The sequence below is a fragment of the Haliaeetus leucocephalus genome, unplaced genomic scaffold (genome assembly GCF_000737465.1).
Source record: "Haliaeetus leucocephalus isolate CR32 unplaced genomic scaffold, Haliaeetus_leucocephalus-4.0 Scaffold151, whole genome shotgun sequence".
Taxonomy (NCBI): Eukaryota; Metazoa; Chordata; class Aves; order Accipitriformes; family Accipitridae; genus Haliaeetus; species Haliaeetus leucocephalus.
Window position 1 is genome coordinate 7,529,153 of NW_010972587.1, and position 12,646 is coordinate 7,541,798.

At 37.4% G+C, this 12,646-nt stretch overlaps 1 protein-coding gene across 1 annotated transcript in view; it reads right to left on the reverse strand.

Moving 5' to 3' along the window:
* The window catches only part of PPFIA2 (protein tyrosine phosphatase, receptor type, f polypeptide (PTPRF), interacting protein (liprin), alpha 2), a 345,825-nt gene that overhangs the window by 156,255 nt on the left and 176,924 nt on the right, over positions 1-12,646 (reverse strand). Inside the window, exon 3 of the mRNA XM_010561832.1 lies at positions 12,371-12,433. Within this exon, the coding sequence (XP_010560134.1) occupies positions 12,371-12,433 (63 nt within the window). The remainder of the gene's footprint in view (positions 1-12,370; positions 12,434-12,646) is intronic.

Below are 12,646 nucleotides of genomic sequence, written 5' to 3' on the forward strand. Positions count from 1 at the left end.
CCATCCCTGTCCCCATTGTGCCGCTGGGGGGGGGCTTGGTGGAGAAATCCGGGAGTGAAGTTCTGCCTGGGAAGAAGGGAGGGGTGGAGGGAAGGTGTTCTGAGATTTCGTTTTATTTCTCATTTACCTTACTCTGGCTGATTTGTAATAAATTGAGCTAATTTTCCCTAAGCTGAGTCTGTTTTGCCCGTGACGGTAATTAGTGAATGATCTCTCCTGTCCTTATCTCGACCCGCAAGCTTTTTTTGTTATATTTTTCTCTCCCCTGTCCAGCTGAGGATGGGGGAGTGATAGAACGGCTTTGGTGGGCACCTGGCGTCCAGCCAGGGTCAACCCATCACAGTCTTTTTGGTGGAGGATGCGGGATGTACAGAAAGGATTTCAGTAATGAGAATTAAATACAATAGTATGGTTAGAAGATATCTGTATTAAGTTACGTGGAACCTGAGCAGGACGCAAATGGTATGGAATAAGGGGTGGAGATTGTATTGGGTCTGGCTGAGATGGAGTTAATACTCCCCATAGCAGCCCTCATAGCACTGTGCTCTGCATCAGTAGCTAGAAAGGTGTTGATAGCACACCAGTGTTTTGGCTACAGCTGAGCAGTGCTGGCACAGCATCAAGGCTGTCTCTCCAACATTTTTGCCCCCCCCCCAATGGCAGGCTGGGGCAGGGCAAGATCTTGGAAGGGGACATAACCAGGACAGCTGACCTATACCAACCAAACAGATATTCCATACCATATGAAGTCAGCTCAGTTATAAAAGCTAAGTTAAGGGAGACGGAAGGGGGGGCATTTTGTCTTCCGGAGCAACCACTACGCGTACTGAAGCCCTGCTTCCTGAGAACGGCTAGACATCACCTGCTGATGGGAAGTAGAGAATAACATAATTTGTTTTTTCTTTGCTTTCGCACGCACAACCTTTGCTATCACTTCATTAAACTGTCCTTATCTTGACCCACGAGCCTTTTGTTATATTTTCTCCCCCCCTGTCCAGCTGAGGAGGGGGAGTGATAGAGCGGCTTTGGTGGGCACCTGGCATCCAGCCAGGGTCAACCCACCACATATCACTACCCAGGTAACCTTTAATAGCTTTACTACATATGAATGAAAAAGTAATGGTGCAATTCAAAGGTCAGGTGAAATTCAAACTCTACAGAAGGATCATATTCCCACTTCTATCTTTTTGCAAACATAAACTAATTCACACTGCAGCAGCATTAGAATGTAAATGTAACACTGGAGGGAAAGTTTCTCTTAATGAATTTCTTTTAATGGTCTGTCATCATGGCTCCTCAGATGAAGAAAATAAATATGCTAAATTTGAGATATACAGTTTAGAGATCTCATAGTATAGATTTTTTTTTTCCCTTGCATTTCCTTTGGGAAACTAAAATCAAGTTTAATCCTTGCCTTAGTATTATATACAATCATTATTGTATAAAGCATTTATGCACTTCCAAGCCAGTGACTTCCTTGAGGCACTGAGCAAATTCAAAACATAAGCTTTGGTGTAAGCTTTTTCCTCTGATCCATCTCTTGCAATATCAGTATGCTTTCCAATTATTTCTAACTCTAATCTGCTGTAAGCATGAAACAAGTGCTTAACTAATACTGACCTTTAAAATAATTCCTTTTCTTGCTTGGATCATGTTTGTTTCTTCTTAGCAGACAACTATTAGCAATTTAACAAGCCAAAACTATTGGCTGGGGAAACAGTTACAACCAAGTTTCTATCTCACCACTCAAAATGTAACATATTTGTACATATATAATTACAGTAAAAGGGCTATATTAGAAAAGTGCAAGACTGTTATTTAGGTGTCAGTACCAGGATTATGGTTGTCTCCAGAAATGCCTCATGCATGCAAGCCACTATTATACCATCATTCACAGTTTTGTCTATTGGAACTTAGGATACCTTCTGAGCAGGCACCTCTGTCACGCTTTCACCCTCCCTCAGTCTCTAGACCTGAGATATCTTTCCTATAAAACCTGATACATTCCCATGAAAAGTTTTCTTTTTGATGATCTGCTTTTTTTCAGCTGGGAGAGCTGTGTCATTGAAAACTTTCTTCTCCACTCTTCTCATCTGCCTCAGTTCATGTCCCTGCCCCACAGCCACCAGCCCCTGTTCCCACTTGTGTCCCTGATCCTGCTTCCAGACTCCATGCTTAGTGACTCCTTGGCTGCCCTTTTCAATCTAACTGTTATTTTGTTCTAGTCCAGAATTTTTCCCCTTTGCATGGGAAAGCTTCCTCCTCTGCCTTCCCTTGGTTCCACCAGAGGTGCCACAACAGCAAGAGAGAAAGGCTCCCAGGTTCATTAAGGAAAAGCTGTACCTCAAAATCAAGACAGAGCAGGAGACCCCAACACCAAAAGTATGTTTTAGCATCAATCGACATTAATTATTTGCAGTACTGAAGTCCTAGCTCTAATCTGATTATATAATCCATCAAAAGTTTTTGTTTTAGAGTCTACAGTGATTTTAATTTTAATTCTATGAGTATCTGTAAACACTAAACATGGGAACAAAGCTTGAGTGGGGTTTTCTGAACATCTTTGGGGGTTATGTTGTCCTCAAAACTCACGTTATCATCAAACTCTATGCTAGTATTGTAGTTACTAGCTAGCAACCACAATACCAGCAGCTACTGCCATTTTAAATGCCAGAAGTTTCGCATTATGGGATTTAAATTGAAGGGACATGGTTTTAACCCACTAAAGCAACTGATTTGTCTTGTTATCTGTCACATGTACAATCCCTTCTACTCTCTTCTGAAGAACTCCGATGCATTTACATAGATTATAGCCACATTTTCTGAAACAATTTCTAAATGGTTTTAGAAACTGATTCCATTTTAAATCAAATTTCCCTGGCAGCATATTCACCTCAGCTATATCTATGCTGGGGAAAAGACATTCTTTCCAGTCGTGGGGTTGGATATGCCCCGGGCACATGCCCACATAAATCAGAGTCATTTGTATCTGCAACCATTGCTGCTGGGGAGAGCAACACCCTGGCAGGCAGGGCAGGCGGGAACAGCGATGGGCTCTGATCACAGCCATGAGCAGCAGACAAGAACCACAGGGTGGATGCAGTGACCCGTCAAACACCTGAAGTGCAATTTCGACATAACCCTTCTGTTCACAGACTTCACATCAGAAATGCACAATTTGCCACTCTGTGAAGATTTAGGACCAGGACAGCAGCACTGAACTGTTGAACATCAATATTAAAAGTAAGTAGCATGGACATGACTAATACTGATGCTCTGTGAACTAAGTGTTTACTGTCATTTTGTGGCTATCCTTTTACACTTTCATTATCCAGCTTAGGCATATGTTTTAATAAAAAATAAAGATTTCTGCATAGGTGTAAAAAAATGGGTTTTTGAACTTTGGTTAAACACATATAAGATTATGACTGTTCATCCTTAATAGGTATATTTAACTTCAGCTTTAAAATGTGTTAGAAGATTAAATCAAAACCTTCGTTATCATCATTTGTAAAAATATAGCATGTCCATGAGTTTATGTAAGCTTAAACTTTTGTAATTATTAGGATTTTTAGTAATCCCATTTTGAGACTTTGAAAGATCTCTTTAGTGTAATTCAAACAATTTCAACCTACTGGACACTGATTCTAAAAGTGTATTTTGTACATTTTAGCATATTATAATATTGTCATGAAAAAACATTTGATTGCTTTATAGAGTGATATTCTTTGCCGTCAACTATTTCGATATAATAGAAGGAAGAAAAAACTGTAAGCTGCTGCTGTTGTCAATTAAAACCATGAAAATAAGGAATTTCAAGCTTTCATTACTTAGTTTAATTGAAGGATTCCTTGAGATCTAAACATAAAAATAAACTGAATCTGAGCTGATTTCTTTTTCACAGGTCCTGGTCCTAACTCTTTAGGACCAGGACACTCATGTTTCTATCTTAAACCCCTCCCCACTCACCTACCCAGTGTAGAACCTAGCTTAGGACAACTTTCCAAATCTGTAGTGCAGAAAAAGTGCAGAACAGAAACACGTGAACTTCTTTTCAGACACACTGGGAGTGACATGGCCTGTCATTTGGGGAGACTGCATGTTTTAGGAGATTGAAAAGTATTGTAAATATTGAATAACATTCTTTTTACAATCGTCAACTATTTAAACTGCCAGGAGTCAGTCAACATCTTTAGTAGCTATAGAAATTTACACGTAACCAAAGCAAGGAAGAGTAGTGTTACTGGTTGCAGAAAAGTAAGTCTGTGATTTGATGCACTGATCAAGTTACAAGTAATCACAGTTAATTCTTTTTTACTAAAATTAGAGCTGAAGATCTTTAGTCAAATACTTCAATTTAATTGAAATATCAGTGTATAAACACACAGTATTTAAAACAAACAAACAAGATTATGACTAAGAAACAGCTAGATATCCCAAGTAATCCAAATCCTAGTCTCAGATGACAGTGAGCATTTTATCACAGACTTTCACTGATGATAGTGAGTGGCAATTATCCATGCCTTGAATAGATTAAAAATGACTTTACATTGTAATGATAACAAAATCACAGTACTTGACAGCCATGTGGCAAAGACAGATAAATAAAAATTTAAATGGATTTTCTAAATCCATTTAGGCTCTTATTTGCCAAGAAGCACACTAGTCATCTTTCAAGGACAGTTTCTCCCAATGTTTTATTGATTGGGGTACAGTTTTGACCTTTGCTGGCTTTGTGTTTGGAGGGTTTTTTTTTGTAAGGACCAGTAAGAATGCTGGGATGTAAACTTCATTTTGATTCATGATGGTGTCAAAGTGAATACAGCTCCTTGAAACTGAATAAAACTGAGATTATGTTATTAGAAGGGGACGATGACTGAGCCTGCTAATGGCTGCAGCAAAGAGTCAAGCTCTCTTTCCAGCCCTCTTAACTCAGCGTAATAAGTGTTCAGGAAAGTGTCAGCAGTAACATTTGGACCAGTGTAGGAGGGTACAGCAAAGGGATGGATGGCATTCCTTTTATTCTTGCAAAGGATTTTGCCAATTGGCCTTTGCCAAATGAGTTAGTTCTCAGTCATTAACAGCTGACGCTCTTCTGTATCTGTTTTCCAAGACAAATGCAAGTTCTAGAAGAGTAGTAAATGAAAGTATCTAGGAGCATCACTGTTACCTAGAAATTTTTTTCCTGTGCTTTAAATCTCTGTCATGGAATGATTTCCTCCCATCTGTTTTCTGGTAATAGGACCAAGATTTTTCTCAGTAATAATACAGAGGCAAAATGTTACCAAACCAATGAAAATCTGCTCTTCTCCCCAAAGGGCATCGTTATATGCCTAGATTTCCTTTAAAAGTCAGGCAAAGCATAGTTCTTTCCAACTCTAGATCTTCATTCTGTGGCTTGAAAGCCTCCTTAATTAAGATGTGTCTCAGAAGCAGGGGAGGGGGGGAACCCAAACCAACAAAAAAAAAAAAGAAAACTAGTAGGGAAGACTAAAAGAAAACAGAAAATACTAGGTAAGTGCTTCGGTTCTTTTCAGCTCCTTTCCTGAAAGCACATGGAAACTGTTTTGAGATGTGGCATGAGCTGAAGAGGGAGAAAGCCTCTGGTGATAAACTCTTCTTCATTTGCTCTTGCAGATGGTGGCTCACAGTGTGAGGAAGAAGGAGCAGCGGAGAGGAGCTGTTAGGGACTGACCCCAACTCCTATTCCAAATCCCTCCATGCTACTTGGGGTGCGGGACTGGAGGAGTTCGGAGTGAAGGGGTGAAGTTGAGCCTGGCAAAAAATGTGGGATTATGTGGGAGGTTGTCCTGGCTTCAGCTAGGATAGAGTTAATTTTCTTTCTAGTAGCTGGTATAGTGCTATGTTTTGGGTTCAGGATGAGAAGAATGTTGACAACACACTGACGTTTTCAGTTGTTGCTAAGTAGTGTTTAGACTCAGTCAAGGATTTTTCAGCTTCTCATGCCCAGCCAGCAAGAAGGCTGGAGGGGCACAAGGAGTTGGGAGGGGACACAGCCAGGACAGCTGACCCAAACTGGCCAACGGGGTATTCCATACCATGTGATGTCATGTCCAGTATATAAACTGGGGGGAGTTGGCTGGGAGGGGATCACTGCTCAGGACCTAACTGGGCATTGGTTGGCGAGTGGTAAGTAATTGCATTGTGCATCACTCGTTTTGTATATTGCAATTATTTTATTATTATTATTATTTTATTATTATCATTATTAGTTTCTTCCTTTCTGTCCTATTAAACTGTTCTTATCTCAACCCACAAATTTTACTTTTTTTCTGATTCTCTCCCCCATCCCACTGGATGGGGGGTGAGTAGTGAGTGAGCAGCTGCGTGGTGCTTAGTTACTGGCTGGGGTTAAACCACAACAGAGGTGTTATTTTAGTTTTTTAAATTTTGTCTTTTTTCTCACGATCCAAATTTATTTTAATTGGCAATAAATTAAACTAGTTTTCCCCAAATGAAGTCTGTTTTGCCCATGTGGTAACAGGTATGTGATCTTCCCATCTTTATCTTGACCTATGAGCTTTCTCATCCTATTTTCTTCCCCTGTCCTGTTGAAGAGGGGGAATGAGGGGGCAGCTGGTGGGTGTCTGACTGCTGACCAAGGTCAGCCCACAAGAACAGTTAAGCCTCTCAGTGGGTCACAGAAACGAATACCTAGCTTAAGGGTCCTGCGTATTTCACTCCAGTGGATCTGCTCAGTAAAGCTGTCTAGTAACATCTAGTTTCCGTGAACTCAGGCAAGATTTTTTTCATATAATACGCTTCATGATGATATTGATGTACTGATTTTAAAGTTGTTTCCTGTCCCAGGATGCAACAGATAAGCACCTATAAATTGGCATGCTGTAGTTGAAAACAGAGCTAACCATATGGTACTGTGTCCATTCACAGTACATATATAAAAGTAAAAATTAAAAGGGTATGCAACAACTTTGACATCATGTGAGCATTGTTCCTTGCAAATCCCTTGCTAACGTTGCTACAGCTCCTAATTCCAGATTTCCATTTTGCAATTTTCAATCTCTCAAATGAGTAGAATAAATGCATTGGGCCTGTGTCAGTCCAAATGCCATGGAAAAGTGGAGTGCTTGCAAAGCTATGCTGGGACACCGATGCTGTACACGTAACAGCATTACCATGAGCATGCAGCCAGGTACTTGAGGACCAGGACACCATGCTGTTGCTAAGACATACAGTGATTCTTCTCTCCAGTTGCAGAACATTGCTGCTATCTCTTTATACCTTAGGATTTAACACACTTGGCACAGCTGGCCAGGCACCAGATCTGCCAGCTAATTTCCTGTCATGAGGTCTGGAGCAGAGGCAGAAATGTTGAGCTGCACAGTGAGATTTGCTAGCCCTCTGGCAGGGAAATGAGACATGAGGGCCAAAAGATTAGTGTCATGCTCAAAATATAGGGCTGCACAGTCATTGGCAGTGAGAACAAACTGAAATTGCTTTTCTGTTTGCAAGTTTATGAAGTAACTCCTGAAGACTTTGAACTATGGAGTTTGGGTAAAAGCTTGAGAAAGGAAACCTCCCTATGATTTTTTTCCTTCCATGGACAAAAATAAGACATCTATATGCCAAGAGGTTCTGACACTTGAAAGTGTCAGGTGATCACATAAAATGGGTTTGTAGCTTCAAGAGGTAGGTCACTATTTGGTAAATCCCAGAATCTTATGAAGGTTGAAAAAGAGATGAAGGAGTTTCAGAGCTTTCATAGCAACCTGAGAAAGATTGGAAGTTTGTAATCATGTTCAAGCTTCTGACTTTCTGTTCCTATGTGTAGTAGTTCTGGATTATTTTTTCCTCTTAATCTCAGAAATGTACCTAGGATAGAAAAAATTACTTCTGCTTCATCTTACCTGAGAATAAAGGCATTTGGCTTAAATTTAAGGAAAAAACATGCTCAGCATATTCACACAAACAAACTTATGAAAACAAGCAGGATTTAATCTTTGATAGAAAAAAAAGTATCCAGAAAGCATAGGAAGTAGTTTCATTCTAATTTGGGAGAAAAATAAATACACTGATACTTTAAGGTATCTATATATTACCAAAGCTTTCTCTCTCTCCCCCTGCCTTATGTAACCCTCCCAAAACACTTTTTGAAATAGTGTAAAGACTTAAGATTACTGATGAATGAAAAACTGCAGTTTTATAAGATGCTGCATAACATCTGATTTGATAAAAAATAAGCAAATTGCTGTTTTCTACAGAACTACTGTAGAAAATGTCTATATATACGCTCTGTATCATCTAAAGCCATAAGATAATCAAAAACATTGATGTTAAAACTTTACACACATTAAGCTATGTAATTAATAAAAACATCTACCCAAACAAAACAGCTTGAATCACATATGCTGGAATTTAAAACCCCCTGCATTTTCAAAGTAATTACTGTAAAACTTGTGACTAGTTCTATGAAGAATTCTTGTAGGCATGTATCCCTTTAGACAGAACAAATGTGGCTTTTCCATGAAAGAGTAGTGGAATAGCTGATGGTGAAATAACAGAATGCATTGGTTTTGCACTTGATTAAAATTAAATAATTAGTTTTCTGTGCAGTTGTATGCAGTGAGGTATGTTTTCATTTATATATACAGCAATTTTGTTTTAAAAAATTGCAGACTTAAGTTCTGCTGTTTCGAACGAAGAAAACGCAGCATGTTTAATACCTGCCACCACTTTCTTTTGTATTTTGCTGTTTACATTTTTACTGTGGACCTTAAAGAGCTGTAAAAAAAGGAGTATTAATACTGCCATTTTGCAGAAGCTCAAGGTCACGCAACCAAAGCAACTGGATCTGCATACAAAGTGTCCTGTCTTTGTTCTGACCATTAGCTTGCACTGTTTCCAGCCATCGAGTAATGGCATTGAGATATCAAAGTATGATAGACCGTTCTGTCTAAATTACTCTATATGCATCAGTAATGTCCATCCAGGCATATTACAATGCATGTATACTTTAAGAGTACATCTACAGAAATTACTTTTTATCAAGAAACAGTGTTTTCAAAATATATAGAGCAATTGTAGTGGTTGTTTAAAGACTAACCTATATATATAATACATACAGAGAGAGATGCAGTCAAGATTTGGGATATCTTGCATGAAAGACAGCAAACCTAGCAGTTAAGTGCCTCTTATTATCCCACTAAGCAATACGTAGGAGAAGGGAATAAACTGCAATAGCATATTACTATTGCATATAATACCAATTTCTTCACTCAGCTGTCGTGTAAACAATTTATAATAATGAGAAATAGAAAACAGAAAGTTTATGTGGGAATAAAGGTAAATTGAGGCCTATAATGAAGATTGTGGAGGTGTAAACTTCACAGAGCAACAGCATGCAAATTAGATTTTTTCATTTGTGGGAAACTGCCCACAAAATTGTATCTTGAAATCATCATAATATCTGAGTTCTCAATTTTGAATATATTGCAATTTCTTCTTGAGTTTCAGTTTTATTGCTAGTTTTGTAGTGTATTTCTATTAAGCAAAATGATATACTACATACTGTATATTTAAAAACCTGCTTACATTTGTTATTAATAATGTTAAGAGATGTTACTCAGGTTTAATAAAGCCTTTTTTAATATTTTAGCATATGCGTCTCATGAACAATCTATTCTATGTTTTCTGTACAATTTTAGCATCTCAAACTCTGCTTCTAGATGAGTACTTCTAGAAATATATTTTAGGTCTAAGATTAAGAGCCAGAAAAGCCAAATCAAATGTATTGTGCCTTTTTTTGACTAAATAACTGAGTTTTATAATTAATGCAATGTAATTAAAATGCTGAACCAGTGCAATATATACTGACTGAAAATTTTATGCTTCTGAAAGCATCCTCCACAGCTATCCCTTTTACAAAAGGCAGAAATACAAAGTTGTGCAATTCACAGTAATTACAAGAAACCAGAAAACATTTCAGAATAATGTAGCCCAATAATTGAAAAGTGACCATGCATTCAGTTTCAGCTGTAGATTCAACAGCCTTAATGCCAGTTATTAAAAGTATTGTTCACACAGGTAATTGCGGGTTTGGAATTCAATGGAATAAAATAAATGATTGAATTAATTTTCTTTCTCATATATTACAAAGGGCACTAAGTTGTTCCTTTAGCAATTTTTTTCTAATTAGCATAAGAACAATCAGCCATAATATCAAAGTGTACTTGTGAAAAAGTCTAAGGAGCTGGGTTTTATTCAATAACAAATAGCTACATAAACAGTTTCCTATCATCAGGAAACTAGAGGATTTAGGAATGAATAAAACTTTGCAATTATTCATCAAGTTTTGGATGTCTCTTTTCAGTTACAGTATTTCTCTAAACTGAAGCTGGATCTGCTTTTGCAATTGTTACAGTGCCCCAGGTAGATTTTGTGGTAAGAGAAGTACTTGTAAAGCAGAACTGCCTTCCCTTCCTATACTCCCTGCAAGATGCTGGGTGAAAGGGTGAGTACAGATTTCCACTCTTTGCTCTTGCTGCAGGCTTTGTGCATTTGGATGACATGTAGACATTGGTAGGGATTATATTCTGTCTCTGAACAGGAGTCTTTTGTATCTGACAGGACCTTCAGTCATTATTAATTATAAATTCAAAAATCTGATAAAACTGAAAAGAAATTTGAGGAATTCAAGTATAAAAAATCATCTGCATAAGATAGGAAGTCTGAAAGAACAAATAGTGTTATGTCCTGGTTAAGAGTCTTCAGAGTTAAGAACTTGATTTTTTGCACCTATTCATAAAGTGAGAATCCAAAATTAGGCCTCATGACCACTTGACAATGACTTTGGGTATAAGTAAATAATAATGGCAAGAGTTTGTTTCACACCTTTTGTGACTGAACTGTGTTATTTTCCCCTGGGGAGGAAATAAACAGTAGTTTTAAACATGAAAGTTTTTATTTTTAGTGCATTTACACTAAAAGTGAAATCTAGAATGGGAACTAACTTTTTTATTAAAGACCATTTAAGAATTCTTTTTAGTTCATGGAGAGACTGAGAGGGAAATATTAAAGCCTACTCTTTCAACTGAATTGTGATATTTTTCACTGTTATCTACACAGGAACTATTGTGGTACTATTTGCAGATGGAAATACTAAAATTGCCTTGGAGAAGTTAGTCATGTTGAAAATCCAGAAGAGATTGGAGATTAATCATACATTACATATTGAGGAAGCTTTTTTCCTCTGCATAGAAGCAAGTCTGAAACTGGAATCGAACATATGAATCACAGCCAAGAATTTATAATTTTGGTCCATTCAAGGAATGTATTCAGAAATCCATAATGATTCAGATAGTCAGATGCAGTATCTTCTAAGAATGCAGTGTAAAGAATTTCTCCATGTTCCGTTAAGAGTACAAACTTTCCAGAAGAAAGATTGTTTTAAAATGTGGAATTTTTATCCCAGATAGGGAGGATGAACTAACTTCTTGCCAATATTAAATTTTTTCTCTTAGCTATTAGTTATTTTAATTATATTGTGCTTGTACTGTGATTATTTATCTTAAAAGAACTCAAGGTGATGGAAATGTTTATCCAGAATTCCTTCTGCCAGTTCCCCCATGAACATGATAATCTTTAGCTGAAAAATAAATTATTAAACACTTTACATGATAAAAAATAGCTTCTATATAATGCAGAGCCACAGTCTTTTCTCCGTGGTACATCCCATATTCTCATTATTGTTTCCCCATTAATGTATAAGAGTTCAATTTTGGCCCAATGACTTTCCATTATCTGAATAGTTTTAGTAAAAAAAGATAAATGACCTATTATACTACAAGTGAATAATTTTCTTCTTTTGTTAATAAAATAGATTTCTTATTCTACCTTTCATGAGCAATAGTAACTCCTCCCTTCTATTTTAAGTCATGGTATATATTTGTTTAAGCAAGAAAAATGAAATTGCCTTCCTTCCAAATTTAGTCTTACACATCTTTATATCAAAATCCAATTTAGAACAATGTTAAGTAGAATAAATATAGCTCTCATTGCTTTCCTCATTTTGCCTATTGCTGTTCTACTGATTTCAACTGACAGGAGCATTGAGCTGGGTGGGAAGCAAGGTAAACGCAGAAGGAACTGTGAATATATTATCATTGTCTCTATTTATCTGCACCATCAAACCACACAGAAAAAAATGACAGTAATTTGGTAATTTTGATAGGCTGAGACCTCACTTGTAGTACAATATTCATTGACCCTGAAATATATAATGTCAAGTAACCTCAAGATGCACAAGCTTCTGTGGGCAACAAAATATCAAATTCACATAAGGAGGCTCTGCATTTAAATTACGCAAAAATCCAAGATATTTTGAACATACATTAGGGCAGGATATGGTCCTTTGAATGTTATTCTCAATGCTCGTACCAGCAGCAACCGTCATCTGAAAAAGGTGGCAACAGAGATTCTGCTGAATGGAACAGAATTTTGTACAGTGCTACAGTATATTTAAATTACACCATGCTAACAAGATGAATGTTATTATCATTCAAGCAAGCTGATCTAAAAGAACAAAAATGCAGCTCAACTGAAGTTCACACCAAAAAATTGTAAGTATTGTTACATATCCTGGCTCATGAGGCACTGAGACCAACCA